General features: G+C 38.5%; 1 protein-coding gene across 1 annotated transcript; it reads right to left on the bottom strand.

Annotated features, from left to right (window-relative positions):
- Nucleotides 1–1,685: 1,685 nt before the first annotated feature.
- On the bottom strand, nucleotides 1,686–2,540 carry LOC122050576. Its single transcript, XM_042611472.1, has one exon. It carries the CDS (start codon nucleotides 2,538–2,540, stop codon nucleotides 1,686–1,688), a length of 855 nt encoding a protein of 284 aa, XP_042467406.1.
- Nucleotides 2,541–19,070: the final 16,530 nt, after the last annotated feature.

Below are 19,070 nucleotides of genomic sequence, written 5' to 3' on the forward strand. Positions count from 1 at the left end.
ATTATGCCGGGACAGAGGATGCAAAAAGTACTTCTGGTTATATCTTTTACCTCAACAACGCTCCTTTCTCCTGGAGTACAAAGAAACAAGATGTTGTGCCACAATCAACGGCGGAAGCGGAATACATTGCGGCAGCTCTCGCTAGAAATCAATGTACATGGATACGACAATTGCTATCAGACATTGGTTTCACACCAGAGGCAGCAACACCTTTGATGATTGACAACCAAGTTGCCATAGCAATCGCAAAGGATCCTACTCACTTTAGTCGAGCAAAACATATCAAAGTTCGTTACCATGCACTCCGTGAAGCCGTCAAAGACAAAGAAATTCAGCTCATACATGTCCCTACCGAAAATCAAAAGGTTGATATGCTGACCAAAGTACTTCGGAAAACCTTGTTTATTCATCATCGAGACAGGATTGGTCTAAAATCACTAAGGTTCCTAAATGCAACCAAATCTGGAGGATAGGGGGAGTGTTGACATATCCACTTTATTGGCTGCATGATTAACAGTTAGTTCACTTGCATTAATGTTGAAGAATCTCTTTATGCTTGTTTTCAATTAGTTTGTCCGTCCCGATACTTAGGGAACTCGAAAGGTCATTTTGTAATAAGGTTAAATAGGCTACCAGTCTCTCTGTGGGGTGTAGAGGAAAATTTTTTCCATTTGAAGAGCTTTTCAAACTTATCAGGTAATTTTTGGGCTTGTGAGTTATCCAGATACCATAACAAAACTTAACACTGTCGCCGGCGCTCGTGTGTGGTGGAAGATCGGCGGAGGCAACGAGAAATAAGGCCTGTTGCTGGAGATTCGCTGGAAGAGGCAACAACACCATAAAATAAAGAGAAAATCCCTTGGCTGCTGGTCAGAGGCGGAAGTGTGGCGGCCGAAAGGAGCTACAGCAGCGTCATGTGCCCTTGGCAGGCTACGGCAACACCGAAGGAGAGAGAAAGTCACCGTGAGCGGCGGAAGCAAAAAAAAAAAAATAATAAAAATAAAAAAAACACAAAAAAAAAAACAGAGAAGGGAAAGAAAAAGTTTTTTTTATTTATTATTATTTTTTTTTAGAAATGGGAGGGAAGCAGAAACGGGAGGGAAGCGGTGAGAGGGAAAAAAACAAGCAAAAAGAGGAAGAGGGGCTGCTATGATATCATGTTAAATTAATTAGACGAGATAAATAATAATAAAATAAACTGTTTATTAATTTATCCATAAAATATATAATATATCTAAAGGGGAAGAAATTAGTTAATTAATTTATTTAAATAATTAAATTATTATATCTTAATTTTAATTTAGTTTATAAAATAATTCTCTTTTAGTCTGGGAGATAAAAAAAGAAAGAAAGGAAATTTAGAGAAGAGGTAAATTTATTTACTTACTTGAATTTATAGAGAAATACTTTAGAATTATATTGATTGCATGAAAAATATAAACTACAGCTAGAGAAGAAGAGGTAAATTTATTTACTAGCTTACTTGAATTTATAGAGAAATATTTTAGAATTATATTGACTGCATGAAAAAGATAAACTACAGATAAACTTTAATTAGCGTAAGAAATACACTTTAACTATCTAGGAAAAGATAAAATATTGAATACTCTCAACTTGACTCTCAACTTGACTCTAAGAAACATAAACATAATTAATACTTAATCAATTACAAACGGTGAACTTATTCAACATTTCCTTAAAAAAATCCAACGCCAGTCGATATTGTTGTTGTCCTTGTTGTCCTCAAGGAATTGGTCCACGACATTGGCATTGCTATTAGAGGCGGCGAGCTTGTCCTGAGAAGATGGCCTCGTAGTAGCGGCTCCTGCAAAGAGGTTGTCGTTAGAAACTTGAATATCAGCACCGGTAGGAAGGGTGACATTAATGAGGCCATTGTCCCCTCCAAGATCTGTGACCTCCTTGTCCAAGGGAGACAAGGACGATGGAATAAGGGCAGAAGATGTGAAATTGACTGGGTCAACATCGGACATAAGTTCAGTGAGCATGTCTGAGATTGACGACGACGGCGGTGGAGAAAGGGCGCCAGCGGAGGGGACGCTTCCATTAGAAACCGTAGGAAAAACAACGTTGGTAGTGGTGGTGTGGTGGTCGGAGACGATAGAAGCCGACGCTGCGTAAGTCGTGGCGGAGGCGAGATGACCCTTCTCATTGTGCTGGGAAGGAGCAACGGCTGGCAGCGAGGGATTAGGGGGAACGTAGGAAGAGTACTGTTGAGTGTTCTGGCCATCGACGGGAGTGGGGGCGGGGGCGGCGACTGCAAGGTCGGCGACTTCGGGGGCGGTGACTGCAGGGGCGGCAACTGCGGGGGCAGCGACTGCAGGGGCGGTGGCGGTGGCAGAGGCAGCCATGGCCGTGGTTATGGGGCTGCTGGTGTGCAGTTGGACATGGTCTTTGAACAACTCTGTGGTCGTAGTGGACACCGTTGGATGCTCAGTGATTATTTTTACAGTCGGCTTCCGCTTCGGCTTCTGCGGAAACAAACTTGAGCCTCGATGCTGCAAAAAAGAGGCAGCTTCCATCGGTAATTTTCTCTTCCGTCCCATCGATGAAACTGTCTCTTGATCTGAAAATAAACGAGAGATTATCGACAATTTAAAGATGGATGACGACAAGGATAGAGTACAGAATATTTTTTATGTGTCAAATAATATTAGAAATTGATTTTCAATTATTATTTGATAGTTTGCCATATTTAAATTGTAATTATAATCATATTTATTAATATTTCTATATTTATTATTACCATACATATTACAATATATTAACTTATATATCATAACACTTTTCTATATTATTTTACTATTTATATAAATAAGTTTATTAGCATATAAGAATATTGAAAATAATTATTCCTTTTCTATCTGATTTACTGTTTCTTATTACATTCTTATCCACAAGAAGATTTTTACTAGTCAAATCCTAATTCCAAAATTCCTCCGAATTCATCATCTTGCCTTTTAACTTTGCAATCTTATCCCCAACCATTCTTTCAGCTCTGATTTGTCGCCTTTTAACTTTGCAAGCCTTATGAACAATGATAATTTATCAAAAGACATACATAGAATAAAAAATTATCAAAAAAATATATCATAGTTATGTATTTATCAAAGGGCATAATTAAGTGATGTGAAATTCTTATATTAACCCTCCCGTCAACCTCCCCTCTTCAGTCGTGATTTCCCAGGCATCCGAACCATATTTTGAATCATTTGGATGTAAAAATAATCGTGCGATCATTTTTCTCTCTCCCTCTCAACTCGTGCATGCCTGGGTGCTCTTTGTAACTCTCCGATTGCAGCTTAATTTTGTGGTAAAATCGCCCCCTAGTGAAACCCGACGTAAGTGTCTTCGTATCTCTCTCAAGCGACATCTAACATTTCGACCTAAAAATTCACAGTGTTCACGAGGCTCCAGTGAAGGGTTTTAGGGCTTCTGTCAATAATCTCCTTTTATAATGGCGCAAAGAAGTAGATCGGGTGTATCATCCTCTCCACTTCAATTATTTGTAAAGGTATCACTTTAGAAACTAAGTGATTTTGAAAAGTTCAACGAGTATGATTAAAAAATTCTACTTTTTATAAATTGTAGAGTTCAGCTGATGTTGGATAGAAACTGCATTGGAACAGTGTCTTAGGTCACTTTAAAAGTTTTTTCAAGGATCCTCAAAGAAAGGAATGCGTCATGGATATGTTATTTTACATGATCGACATATAACGTTGATCAAACAACCACCCTTTAGTATTTTTTTGGATATACAAGATATGCAGCATATCCGTGGTATCTTGGCCAATATATTTCAAAATTGGGATTCAAATACTCAAACCTTTAGATTCTCAGGTACAATTTATAATTCTGTATTTTAATCACTAAGTAGTTGTATAGTAAAATAAAATATTTTGCAAAGGTGAATATTTTAGTCAACTAATGCACTGACAACGGAGTCTTATAGCAAACGAGAGCTTGATATGATATCATATTAGGCCCAACATGGGGCTGATATTGTTGGTTGCTACTCGGAAAGCCTAGAGGTTCCACTGTACAAAAATTTTGTACAAAGGTCCGAAACTTTTCCTAGCTACCATGTGTTCTTTTAAATTAAATTTTGGATCGCCTGCGGAACTTAACACGTTTGATCCAAAACTTAATATAGTTGTTCTTTTAGGTTTTGACTTGGATCTCCTGCGGAACTTAACACATTCGACCCAAGTCACCTTAAGTTATTAATTCCATTAAATATTAATTTCCATAATCGGTTCCCAATACTGACGTGGCGAGGCACATGGTCTTCTTGGATATGGGAGCAACCACCACCGACTAGACAAAACCTTTTATAGAAAGCTAATATTTAATTTCCTAAAATAACTTTAGGTTAACCGAAAAGAACAATCAAATCACAAGGAAAAGAAAAACAAAAGAACACTATATCGAAAACAAATTCGAAACTCTAGAATCGTATGCCTCTTGTATTTAGTATTATTTCCAAAAATAACTAGTATGATGCGGAAAGAAAAATTACTAGTTATACCTTTTAGAAAAACCTCTTGATCTTCTACCGTATTCCTCTTCTAACCTCGGACGTTGTGTGGGCAACGATCTTCCGAGATGAGAAACCACCAACCATCTTCTACTCCTCCTAGCTAGGTTCGGCCACAAAAAAATAAAGCTTCACCAAGGAATAAGAAAAACACCAACCAAGCTCCAAGAGATGCAAGCTTTCTCTCCTTCTTCTTCTTCTTCTCCAAGTAGTATCCGGCCTCCACAAGAGCTCCAAGCAATAGAGAATTTCGGCCACCACAAAGAGGAAGAAAGGGAGAAGATGTTGGCCGGCCACACCAAAGAATAGGAGAGGGAGAATAATAGAGGTTGTATCTTGTGAAGGCACCCTCACCCCTTCTTTTATATTCCTTGGCCTAGGCAAATTAGGAAATTTAATTACAATAAAATTTCCTTAATTCCCTTGACATGATTTAATTGAGAAAAATAAAATAATATTTCCCCAATTAATCTCTAATGGCCGGCCACATCAAGAGGAAATAAATTAGACAAGTTTTAATCAACAAATTAAAACTTCCTAATTTGTTTCCAAAAATTTTAAAAATAAAATTTCTCTTTAAAAATCTCTTCATGGTTGATAAAAGGAAATTTCTATAATTTTAATTTTATCAACATGTGGATAATTTTAAAGAGAAAATAAAATATCTCACCAATCTACAAATAAGGAAAGAGATTTAATCTCTTTCTTTAATCTTTTGTAGATCTTTTACAAGAGAGATATTTTTATTTTAATTCTCTTTAATAAATTATTTCTTCCACATAATAAAAATTAAAATTAAAATCCCTTTTTAATTTAATTTGGCCGGCCCCCACTAGCTTGGGTTCAAGCTAGGGCCGACCACCCAATTTTATACCTAGGCCGGCCCTAGCTTGGTTCCCAAGCTAGCTTGGTCGGCCCCTTATAGGTGGGTATAGAAGGTGGGTATAGGTGGGTATAGAACTCTATAAATAAGAGGCTACGATAGGGACCGAGAGGAGGAATTGGTTTTGGTCTCCCGATAAAATTAAGCATCCCGTGTTCGCCCCGAACACACAACTTAATTTTATCAATAATAATTCATTCCACTAGAGAACTATTATTGAACTACCGCACCAATCCCAAATTACATTTTTGGGCTCCTTCTTATTATGAGCATGTTAGTCTCCCTGTGTTTAAGATATCGAATGTCCACTAATTAAGTGAGTTACTGACAACTCATTTAATTAATATCTTAGTCCAAGAGTAGTACCACTCAACCTTATTATCATGTCGGACTAAGTCCACCTGCAGGGTTTAACATGACAATCCTTATGAGCTCCTCTTGAGGACATTATCAACCTAGTATCTCTAGGACACAGTTTCCTTCTATAATCAACAACACACACTATAAGTGATACCATTTCCCAACTTATCGGGCTTATTGATTTATCGAACTAAATCTCACCCATTGATAAATTAAAGAAATAAATATCAAATATATGTACTTGTTATTATATTAGGATTAAGAGCACACACTTCCATAATAACCGAGGTCTTTGTTTCTTTATAAAGTCAATATAAAAGAAACGACCTCAAATGGTCCTACTCAATACACTCTGAGTGTACTAGTGTAATTATACAATCAAGATAAACTGATACCTAATTACACTACGACCTTCCAATGGTTTGTTCCTTTCCATTATGGTCGTGAGCTACTGTTTATAATTTATAAGATACTGATAAGATGATCCTCTGTGTGTGACACCACACACCATGTTATCTACAATATAAATTAATTGAACAACTACATTTATCATAAATTTAGACATTTGACCAATGTGATTCTTATTTCTAGATAAATGTTTATACCAAAAGCTAGGCTTTTAGTATACACTCTAACAATCTCCCACTTATACTAAAAGACTAAGTTGCTATATCTGCTGCCATACATCTGATTCCTAACCCTTCAACATGTCCATCAAAAGCTCTTGCCTTAAGGACCTCGGTGGAAGGATCTATAGGTCATCACCTGATGCAATCTAGGTAGCAACAACTTCTCCTCGTTTATACGATTTCTCGTATTGGGTGGTACTTGCGCTCTATTGTGTTTACTTGCCTTTATAGACTTATGGTTTCTTCGAGTTTGCTACTGTACCAATATTATTACAATAAATTGTAATAATCTTTGGACAAACCAGAAATCATATCTAAGTCTATCTTGAGATTATTGAGTCATTCAGCTTTTATAGCTACCTCAGAGGCTTGCCATATACTAAGCTTCTATGGTGGAGTCCAGAAAAACACCTATGTTTATCACTCTTCCATAATTATGACTTTACCTCCTAAAGTAAACACAAAACCCCGAGGTTGACTTATTATTGTCCCTATCCGATTGGAAGTCAAAATCCATGCAACCCACAAGGACCAAATTAACTGCCTTGTAAGCTAGCATATAATCTCTAGTGTCTCTAAGGCACTTCAATATATGCTTTACTGCAGTCCACTGTCCTTGTCCATAGTTATTTTGATATCTGCCAACTATGCCCTTGGCAAAACAGATTCCTTATCTCATGCATAGCATTCATTAGGCTTCCGACAGCCGAAGCATAAAGAACTGCCTTTATTTCCTTTATCTCCTTTGATGTCTACAGAGACATATCTTTAGATAAAGTTACTCCATCCTGAAAAGGTAAGAAACCTTTCTTGGAGTTTTGCATGCTTTAAAACGAGCAAGGATTTTTCCGATGTATGAAGCTTGGGATAAGTAAAATATTCTTTTCTTGCGATCCCTTATTACTTTGATCTCAAGAATATATTTATTCTCCCAAGTCCTTTATATCGAATTGTTTGGACAACCATACCCTTACTTCTGACAACATTTTGATATTGTTTCCAACTACCAAAAATGTTATCTACGTATAGTACAAGAAATACCACCACGCTTCCATCACACCTTTTGTATACACAAGACTTATCCGGTTACTAAATAAATCCATAGGTATGAATTACTTTGATAAACCGGATGTTCCAAGACCTTGAAGCTTTGCCTCAGTCCATAGACTGATTGAGCTTTACACAAGATGCTCTTAGCCCTTTGCAATGAACCCTTCTGGTTGCTTTATATGGATGCTTTCTTCAAGACTTCCATTAAGGAATGCTGTCTTGACATCCACTTGCCAAATAGATAAAAGAATCCGGATAGACTTAAGCATGACTACCAGTGAAAAAGTTTCCTTTTTCATCAAGCCTTTCTTTGAAGGTTTCTACCTTCCTGTCTATCCCTCTTTTCCTATTATAGACCTTTTTATACCCAAAAGCTTTTACACTATTTGGTGGTTCTACAAGCTTCCATATTTTATTAGAATATATATATTCTAATTCTGTTATTCATTACTCTTTGTCAAGATATTGCATCTTTATCTTGGAGTGCTTCATCATATGACCAGAGATCAGGTTCATGTCCTCCAGGGATCGAGTCAAAAAACTCTCCCAAAACATGAATCTTTTTAGGTTGCCTAACAACCCTCCCACTATGACAAGACACTTTCTGTAATTGTGTATCATTTGTGATACGTGTTGCAGTTTCCTTGTGGTATCTCATCTTGTACAATTGGTACTAGATTAGACATGTCTTTTATTATTTCCTTAAGAACAAATTTTCTTATGGGCACGTGGTTTATTACATAGTCCTTTTCTAAAAATCGGTCATTGATGCTAACAATGACCTTCTGATTTTTAAGACTATAAACCTACTTTCATTTCTCTAGGATAACCCACAAACAAGTGAATTCCTGTCCAACTTATCATTGTCTCTCTTCATCATATGTGATGGACTATCCGAATCCGAATATGCTTCAAAATAGGCTTACACCTATTCAGCAATTCTATATGAGTAGAGAGTTCTGACTTTGGAAGGTACTATATTCACTCCCGTTTCCAGAGTATATCCTTAAAATGATTTTGATAATATTCTTAATAACTCATCAATCTACTTATTTCCATAAGAGTCCTATACCTTCCTTTTCCTACACCATTCTATTTGGGGTGTACCAAGTGCAGTTAGTTGAGATTGAATCCCTACTTCTGATAAATGACTCCTAAATTCTCCCAAGAGGTACTTGCCACTACGATCTTACCGTAGTGTCTTGATACTTTTACTTTGTCGTTTCTCCACATCAGCCTCGTACTCAAAGCACTTAGACTTGCGGCACATCAAGTAAATATATCCGTATCTCAAATAGTTGTCTATAAAATAGATGAAATATTTGAAACAACCTCTTGCCTGGATGCTCATAGGATCACACAAATCAGAATGAACCAATTCCAATATATCTTTGACTTCATACCCCTTAGACTTAAAAGCTTCTTGGTTATTTTTCCTTCCAAGTAAGACTCGTAGGTTGGAAAGATTTCCACTACTAATGAACCCAAAAGTTCATCAGCTACCAATGAATCCTACTCAAGTTAATATAACCTAGCCTTAGAAGCCAAAGATATAATTGGTTTATTTTCGAAGGTTACTTTCTCTTAAGTTTAGAAGATGTGTTACTAATTTCCATTTGTTGCATCGTGAGAGTTATTGGATTTATAAATTGCCAACCAACGTACCAGAACAGATAACTTCCCTCTTTTTTTTTAATAACAACTTTGTTATTAAAAGAGGCAGAATATCATGTTCTTTGAATAGTTTAGAAACTGAAAACTAGTTCTTTCTAAACTTGGTGCGTAAAGACAATTACTCAAAAATCCATGTTTTATTTTTATCAAAAGATAAACATCTCCCACTGCAACAGCTGCCACTTTTACAGCAGTGCTCATGTGGACGGTGTTTTTATTTTCATTTAGTTGTTGGGTTTCCTGGAACCCTGCAATGAATTGCGGACATGATTAATGGCATCTGTATCTACACTCCAGGTTCTGGTAGATAACACCACTAAACATGTTTCAACTAATGAATAAAATACACCTATATTGTTCTTAGTTCTAAGAGGACAGTCTACCTTAATGTCCAAATCCTATTTCCAATCAATTATAATTGGGACCACTAAGTCTATCCTAAAGTATATCAGCTAGGGATTGACCATCATCCTAAGAATCACAAAAATATTTGGTTAAGACCAACTCCTTAAAAAATCCCCATGAATCTTGTATGCCACGTTAGTGTGGACGTATACAAATTCAAAGAGGAAATTTTATCATTTAATTTTATTATCTCGTCAACCTTACTTTATGACGAATAAAATTAATAGTTGGTCTATCTTTAATCAAATATTTGATCAAGACTTCTAAATTTAAAATAATATTGATTCCTCTAACAATACTATTTAAATTTACCAACACCTCAAAACACCGTGAATTTTGCATGCCACGTTAGTGTGGACGTATACAAAATCAACATTTGTAAGAGGAGGGTTTTACCCATTAACTATCTTGTCAACGTAACTTTATGACAAATAAAATTATCTCAAACACCGTTAATTTTGTATGCCACGTTAGTGTGGACGTATACAAAATCAATCATTTGTAAGAGGGGTTTTAATCCTTTAATTTTATTATCTTGTCAACCTAGTTTTATGACAAATTAATAGTTGGTTTCATTTGGTCACACAAATAATAACAGTGACTCCGATGGGGAGGATACTATTAGATGTGTCTAAGTGTATACCATTACTTGACACTAAGTCCATTAATAAGATTATGCCCCTTCCGTTGGGGAAGATCACACGCTCTTAATTAACTTCCTATAGTCATCCAAAAATGGAAGTCTGTTCTAGTGATCTGCAAACTAGCTCATCCGTTATGGAGGAAGGCACTCAGAGCCAACGCGCAAGCTTGTTTGCATCACTTACAAACCAGTAATGGAGACCATGGGATTTACTTAAAAATCCCTCTCCCACTTAGTTATTTATTAATGAGGAATTTTAACTATGCTAGCCTACTAAACTTGTAAACTAACATGCACACACATCACAATATAAAAGCAATAAATAGAAAATCTAATTTTCAACTATTATGGCTTTTATCTCTAGTTGTCCTCCGTGTTGTCATCCCAAGTCCTGCCATATTTGGCCACCGCCATCGGGTCTAGTCGTCGATCCATCTTGCTCCTTGTTCCGCCTCCGGTCCTTAGAAGGTTCCACGCTTTGCAAGATTCGATCCATGACATAAATAGAATTTACAATTTTGATCCTATATTCCATAAAGGAATGTACATGTATCTAGATCAAAATAAAATCCTAATAAAACTAAATACTGCTGTATTTTATAATACAATCATGCACACATATAAATGCCCTTGACATGTCCAAGGGTCCAATCACACACATAAAACTATAAGCCATAATAGTTGGATCCTGCATCCACAAAGTTAGCACATCCTACTATTATCCCGCCTAAATTATGTATGACATGTGCATAATTAAACTAATACCAAATACACAGAGGCAAAACCCTAGCTCGATACCAATTGTTGGTTGCTACTCGGAAAGCCTAGAGGTTCCACATACAAAAAATTTGTACAAAGGTCCGAACCTTTCCTAGCTACCATGTGTTCTTTTAAATTAAATTTTGGATCGCATGAACTTAACACGCTTGATCCAAAACTTAATATAGTTGTTCTTTAGGTTTTGACTTGGATCTCCTTAACACGTTCGACCCAAGTCACCTTAAGTTATTAATTCCATTAAATATTAATTTCCATAATCGGTTCCCAGTACTGACGTGGCGAGGCACATGACCTTCTTGGATATGGGAGCAACCACCACCGACCAGACAAAACCTTTTATAGAAAGCTAATATTTAATTTCCTAAAATAACTTTAGGTTAACCGAAAAGAACAATCAAATCACAAGGAAAAGAAAAATAAAAGAACACTATATCGAAAACAAATTCGAAACTCTAGAATCGTATGCCTCTTGTATTTAGTATTATTTCCAAAATAACTAGTATGATGCGGAAAGAAAAATTACTAGTTATACCTTTTAGAAAAACCTCTTGATCTTCTACCGTATTCCTCTTCTAACCTCGGACGTTGTGTGGGCAACGATCTTCCGAGATGAGAAACCACCAACCACCTTCTACTCCTCCTAGCTAGGTTCGGCCACAAAAAAATAAAGCTTCACCAAGGAATAAGAAAAACACCAACCAAGCTCCAAGAGATGCAAGCTTTCTCTCCTTCTTCTTCTTCTTCTCCAAGCAGTATCCGGCCTCCACAAGAGCTCCAAGCAATAGAGAATTTCGCCACCACAAAGAGGAAGAAGGGAAGAGAAGATGCCGGCCACACCAAAGAAATAAGAGGGAGAATAATAGAGGTTGTATCTTGTGAAGGCACCCCCACCCCTTCTTTTATATTCCTTGGCCTAGGCAAATTAGGAAATTTAATTACAATAAAATTTCCTTAATTCCTTGACATGATTTAATTGAGAAAAATAAAATAATATTTCCCAATTAATCTCTAATGGCGGCCACATCAAGAGGAAATAAATTAGACAAGTTTTAATCAACAAATTAAAACTTCCTAATTTGTTTCAAAAATTTTAAAAATAAAATTTCTCTTTAAAAATCTCTTCATGGTTGATAAAAGGAAATTTCTATAATTTTAATTTTATCAACATGTGGATAATTTTAAAGAGAAAATAAAATATCTCACCAATCTAAAAATAAGGAAAGAGATTTAATCTCTTTCTTTAATCTTTTGTAGATCTTTTACAAGAGAGATATTTTTATTTTAATTCTCTTTAATAAATTATTTCTTCCACATAATAAAAATTAAAATTAAAATCCTTTTTAATTTAATTTGGCCGGCCCCCACTAGCTTGGGTTCAAGCTAGGGCCGACCAATTTTATACCTAGGCCGGCCCTAGCTTGGTTCCCAAGCTAGCTTGGCCGACCCCTTATAGGTGGGTATAGAAGGTGGGTATAGGTGGGTATAGAACTCTATAAATAAGAGGCTACGATAGGGACCGAGAGGAGGAATTGGTTTTGGTCACCCGATAAAATTAAGCATCCCGTGTTCGCCCCGAACACACAACTTAATTTTATCAATAATAATTCATTCCACTAGAGAACTATTATTGAACTACCGCACCAATCCCAAATTACATTTTTGGGCTCCTTCTTATTATGAGCATGTTAGTCTCCCTGTGTTTAAGATATCGAATGTCCACTAATTAAGTGAGTTACTGATAACTCATTTAATTAATATCTTAGTCCAAGAGTAGTACCACTCAACCTTATTATCATGTCGGACTAAGTCCACCTGCAGGGTTTAACATGACAATCCTTTTGAGCTCTTCTTGAGGACATTATCAACCTAGTATCTCTAGGACACAGTTTCCTTCTATAATCAACAACACACACTATAAGTGATACCATTTCCCAACTTATCGGGCTTATTGATTTATCGAACTAAATCTCACCCATTGATAAATTAAAGAAATAAATATCAAATATATGTACTTGTTATTATATTAGGATTAAGAGCACACACTTCCATAATAACCGAGGTCTTTGTTTCTTTATAAAGTCAGTATAAAAGAAACGACCTCAAATGGTCCTACTCAATACACTCTGAGTGTACTAGTGTAATTATACAATCAAGATAAACTGATACCTAATTACACTACGACCTTCCAATGGTTTGTTCCTTTCCATTATGGTCGTGAGCTACTGTTTATAATTTATAAGATACTGATAACATGATCCTCTGTGTGTGACACCACACACCATGTTATATACAATATAAATTAATTGAACAACTACATTTATCATAAATGTAGACATTTGACCAATGTGATTCTTATTTCTAGATAAATGTTTATACCAAAAGCTAGGCTTTTAGTATACACTCTAACAGATATGACATCATATCAGGCCTAATGTAGGCCTGACATATTAGGCCTAACGTAGGCCTGATATGACATTTGTTGGTGCGGGAAGCATCCGACGATCGAACCCAAGTTTTGATAATGACAAATGATTCAAAGTTAAGGTTATTTGTTATCTAACATGTGTGAACAATTTTGCAGGAAAATTCTAACTGCGGTTATGCGGGTGGAAAACCCTAGGGGGTGGTAACTCTAAGTCCTAGGGGATGGTAACCCTAGGTGGTGGAAAATCCTATGGAGCGGTAACCTTAGGTCCTAGGGGTGGTAACCCTAGGTGGAGGAAAACCCTAAAGGGCGGCAACCTTAGGTCCTAAGGGGTTGTAACCCTAGGTGGAGGAAATCCTAAAGGGGGGTAACCTTAGGTCCTAGGGAGAGGTAACCCTAGGTGGCGGAAAACCCTAGGGGGTGGTAATCCTAGGCAGAAAGTTCAGTCAGTCTAGAGGACCGGACTGGCAACAGGTATGCTCTCCTGAGTGGAGTAGGTGAGGACGCGTTCCCCACGAAGGAAACAGTAGGCGTCGGTTCGACCTAGAGTTTCCGATAGGAAATTCGAAGTCAGAACCGGACAGCCCGAAAGCTGTCAACTTATTTGTTTTATGTGCTATTTGTCTAACTCTGTTTTGCAGGAAACTAACTTTTCTGAAGGGTCAGACTCAGCCATGATCATTCGACTGAATGACCTGATTGGTCGATTGAACTACAGCACAAAAGAACCAGATTTCCAGATTGCAGACCGAGTTCAGTCGAGGGATCGATCGACCGAACCGGGAGATCAGTCGACCGAACCAAGGATAGGACTTGACCAGATCAAAGCGGAGTGAGCGGATCGGATGAGGAGGAGATCATCTGATTGGTCGACCGAACGTGGGTATCGATCGACCGATCCGCTTCGGGTCAAACCTGATCCCGAGCTTTGAGGATCTGGATCAGTCCTGTAGAGGCTATAAAAGGAGCCTTGGGAACCAGCTTCAAACATAATGAAAACAGAACAACTTGTGCTCCTGTGCGCTGCTCCGAACGCTTCAACAACGCTCTGTTGTTCCGACAATTGACGACTACTTTCTTCATTTTGTATTGTCGGTATAATTATTCTTTAATTTGTACTTGTACTTATATTCCTGTAAAGAATTTCAGATCTATAGTGATTGCCCAATGAAAGCAATCAACGATCGCAGGCCTTGGAGTAGGAGTCACCACAGGCTCTGAACCAAGTAAAAGAAACTGTGTTAGCATTGCTTCTTTGTTTATTACTTTTCCGCTGCATATTTACTCGAATGTTTTCAAAAATGAAATAGCCACGAGTGCTATTCACCCCCCTCTAGCGCTTTCGATCCAACAATTGGTATCAGAGCGGGGTCGCTTCAATTTGGTGCAACCACCAATCAAGCACATCTTCACGGTGCTTTTCAGTTTTTCGAAGTCGATCGGAACCGGTATTCTTGCCATCTTCTGATCCAGTTTTTTCGTAATCGAATTTGTCTCGAAGTTGGTACAATACCACTCGAGATCACGTAGTATTTTCTTTTTAAACAACACTACTAATCCAGGATCAAGTCCTGGGACACGCTTCTTTCTCATTTTTTGTGCTAGATGGCTCTCCAAGAAGGCTTTAGCACCGCTCGCCCACCACTCTTCACCGGAGATGACTTCAGTTACTGGAAGGGCTGGATGGAGGCATACCTTCAGACTCACTTTGAAGTCTGGGTAATCGTCAAAACCGGTCTGGAACTACCAATTGACGGCACTGGCAAACCAATACCATACGAGAACTGGGACACAAATTTGATCAAGAAAGTAGAAGCCAACGCCAAAGCGACCAGCACCCTCCAATGCGGACTGACGAAGGAGGAGTTGAACCGCGTCGACCCATTCTCGAGCACCAAAGAACTCTGGGAGAAGCTAATTGAATTACACGAATGAACATTCGATACCAAGGCAAGTAAGAGGGATCTCATTTTCAATAAATTATATAATATTAAAATGCAGGAAGGTGAAACGGTAAGCCAGTTACACGCCCGCATTCAAGATCTCCTCAACGGTCTCCACGCAATCGGACAAAAGGTAGAAAACAGAGATATAATTAGGTATTCCCTAAATGCTTTTCCAAGGAATACCTTGTGGGCGTCCATGGTAGATGCTTACAAGGTATCCAAGGATCCCACTTCAATTAAATTAGATGAACTATTTACAGAATTCAAATTGCATGAACAGATTAACTCACGTCTGGCCGAGAAGGGTATAGCTTTGGTTGTAGGTACAGGCCGAGCGCGCAAGGCAAAATCAAGACGCAGAACCGAACCGGAGTCAGAAGAAGTACCAGATTCAGACAACGACGACAACGAGCTCACGGCCGAACTCGTTAACTTGGTGAGGAAGCTCTACAGAAAGAAGAAAGGCTTCAACAAAAAGGATGTCAAAAAGGTAATCCATGTTGGGATCGATGTGCCCGCTAGAGGGGGGGGGTGAATAGCGTCTCGTCGCGCGCTCGTCGGTTGTGTCTTGATGATATGCAGCGGAAAGAAAGACACAACAAATCAAAACGCTCACACCTAGGGTTTACTTGGTATCCATCTCAAGAAGAGGTGACTAATCCAAAGATCCACACACCGACTCACTCCTCCACTATGAAATACTCCTTCTCGGTCGTAGCCGGAGGAGGAGAAGTCTCGTACAAACACACACAACACTACAACACTCACACAAGAATAAAATACAAGAATACAACTGAAATACACCCTTCTTCTTTCTTACTTGTTGTTTGTTGTTGTTGCCTCTTGAATCTTGGAGATGCACTCCAAGAACCCTCAAGAACTAGTAAGAATCTCGGAGGAGATCGCTGGTGAAAATCGCAGAAGACCGCAGGAGAAGAACGCAAAGTTCTGGCGAAGAAAACGCTCTGCCCAGGCTTTAAACAGTGCTTCCAATCGATCGAATTCATCCCCAATCGATTGCCACGTTAACGCCGTTCCATCGCAGCCGTCCATCACCTGCATCCTGCGCAACGGTCACTTCCCAATCGATTGACTGATCGATTGGGACTTCCTAAATCGATCGGCCGATCGATTCAGAACCTTTCTGTGCTCTCGCATCCGCGTGAGAGCTTCTGCTGCCTAATCGATCAATCGATTGATTGGCAGCTCCCAATCGATCGCCCGATCGATTGGGAAAGCCTCTATGCTTGCGATTCCACATCCCAATCGATCGACTGATCGATTCGGCCTTCCCACAATCGCAGCACACTCCAATCGATCAGTTGATCAATTGGACCCTAGTTCAATCGATCACCCGATCGATTGACCAGCCTGGACTTGACTCAAACTCAAGTCTAAAGTCCCAAACCCAACTTCCGATCAATCGTGACCTGTTGGGTTTCCATGCCTAGCATTTGGCCACACCCGACTAACCTCGAACTAGCCTTCTAGTGTCCTCCATCAGCCCTGCATCCCTCGGATATCTCCCCATCCTTCACGCCTTGCCTTCAGGAGCTTCCTTCGGCCTTATCCTAGTTGTCGGGTCTTCCTTGCCAAGTCATACCATGACTTATCTTGCCAAGACCACATGCTTGGACTTACACCCTTTGCCAAGATCACACTTGGACTTTCCAATTACCTAGCTCCTCACTAGGACTTTCTCCTTTGCTAAGATCACACTTGGACTTTCCCACTGCTTGGCTCCTCACTAGGACTTTCTTCTGCCTAGCTCCTCACTAGGACTTTTCAATTGCCTGGCTCCTCACCAGAACTTTCTCCTGCCTAGCTCCTCACTAGGACTTTCTCGTTGCCTAGCTCCTCACCAGGACTTTCCCTTGCCTAGCTCATCACTAGGACTTTCCCGTTGCTTGGCTCCTCACCATGACTTTTGCCTGCCTAGCTCCTCACTAGGACTTTCCAAATGCCTAACATCCAGTTAGGACTATCTCAGTCAAGTCTTCTGTCAACCTTGACCTACTTGACTTATATTCTCATCAACCTGGTCAATCCTTTGACCATTTCCATAACCGGACGATTGCTTTAGCAATCTCCTTATATTGTCAAACATCAAAACTCAAATCCTGACTCAAGCTTGACTCAACTCAATCTTAGTCAAACTGGTCAAACTTGACATAGGGAAATTGCCCCAACAATCTCTCCCTTTTTGATGTTTGACAATACCTCTAAGTTAAGCTAAATCTCATAGCCTTAACCGCTTCTTTACACAAAGGCTAAATCTCATAGCCTTAACCTCTAATTTATACCAAGGCTAAATCTCATAGCCTTAAGCTCTTCTTTATACCAAGGCTAAATCGCATAGCCTTAACATCTTCTTTATCACAAGGCTAAATCCCATAACCTTAACCTCTTCTTTATACCAAGGCTAAATCCCATAGTCTTAACCTCTTCTTTATCACAAGGCTAAATCTCACAGACTTAACCTATTCTTTATACCAAGGCTAAATCTCATAGCCTTAACATCTTCTTTATCACAAGGCTAAATCCCATAGCCTTAACCTTTCATGACAAGGCATGAATGAAGGTTTCCTTCATTTTCTCCCTTTCCTAGAGGGCAAACTCTCCCTGCTTGGGATGAACACCTAACTTAAGCTTCCATTCTCCCCCTTTGTCACACATCAAAAACTGAAAACAAACTCTTCTCCATAAGAGTTAACTCTACGTTGTTTACAACCTCATATGTTGTTAACAATCCCACAATGAAGATCTCATATTCTTCATTGCCGCCTAAGCTCCCCCTTGAGCTCTACTTCACTTCACAATGCTCATCCTAGAGTATGCATCAACTTCCTAATGAAACTCTCATTCATTGTATTCAATGCTCCCCCTTGAGTAGTAATCTTCTTCTCAATGCTCATCCAAAATCATTTTTCACTTTACCAATGAAGGTCCGATCCCCTTCATTAATCCAATGCTCCCCCTTGAGCAGTAACCTACTCCACAATGCTCATCCGAAAGCATTTATCATCCTAGCAATGAAGATAACCAATCTTCCATTATTCCCCAATACTCGATCCTGAGTATTATCCATCACGAAGGTTTAATCCCCTTCTAAGGTCCTCGAAAATAACCTTTCATGCATTCAAGGAGTAACTCCCCCTAAAAATATGGTCAAACTTCTGTCATTGCACCAACAATGACTTGGAGTTCCTAAACAATTAGGAAAACTAAAACTTGAAGTTTTGAGGTTCAAAATTCAATAATGAAACTAAACCCCAACCTAAGCTTCACCTAGGTCTACCTTAACCAATCCATACTTGCTTTCATCATGAAAACTCCCCCTAAATGTATACAAGTGTATTCCAAAGGGTTAGGAATGGTTAATGACCCTTGAAAATCAAAACTTGAAGTTTTAAGGTTCCAAAATTCGAAATTGAAACTAAACCCCATCCTAAACTTCACTTTGATTTATCTTAGCCAATCCATTCCTATTTTCATCAAGAAAACTCCCCCTAAATGTATACAAATGTATTTCAAGGGATTTGGAATGGTTATTGGAACTTGAAGTGGCTTAATGTGCTGAAATCAAGCTTTTCCAGCCATAATCAGACTTCCCAATCGATTGAAGTTGGGACTCAATCGATTGAAGCTACTTTAATCGATCCATTGATCGATTTCGCAAGCTTCTGCTTGCAGAAATTCCCTCTGAATCGATCGACTAAT

Source organism: Zingiber officinale, chromosome 3A, assembly GCF_018446385.1.
Source record: "Zingiber officinale cultivar Zhangliang chromosome 3A, Zo_v1.1, whole genome shotgun sequence".
Classification (NCBI taxonomy): Eukaryota; Viridiplantae; Streptophyta; class Magnoliopsida; order Zingiberales; family Zingiberaceae; genus Zingiber; species Zingiber officinale.

What these genes read in the sequence shown, in the direction of transcription:
- LOC122050576 (XM_042611472.1), bottom strand. Translation starts at nt 2,540, where the DNA reads ATGGAAGCTGCCTCTTTTTTGCAGCATCGAGGCTCAAGTTTGTTTCCG.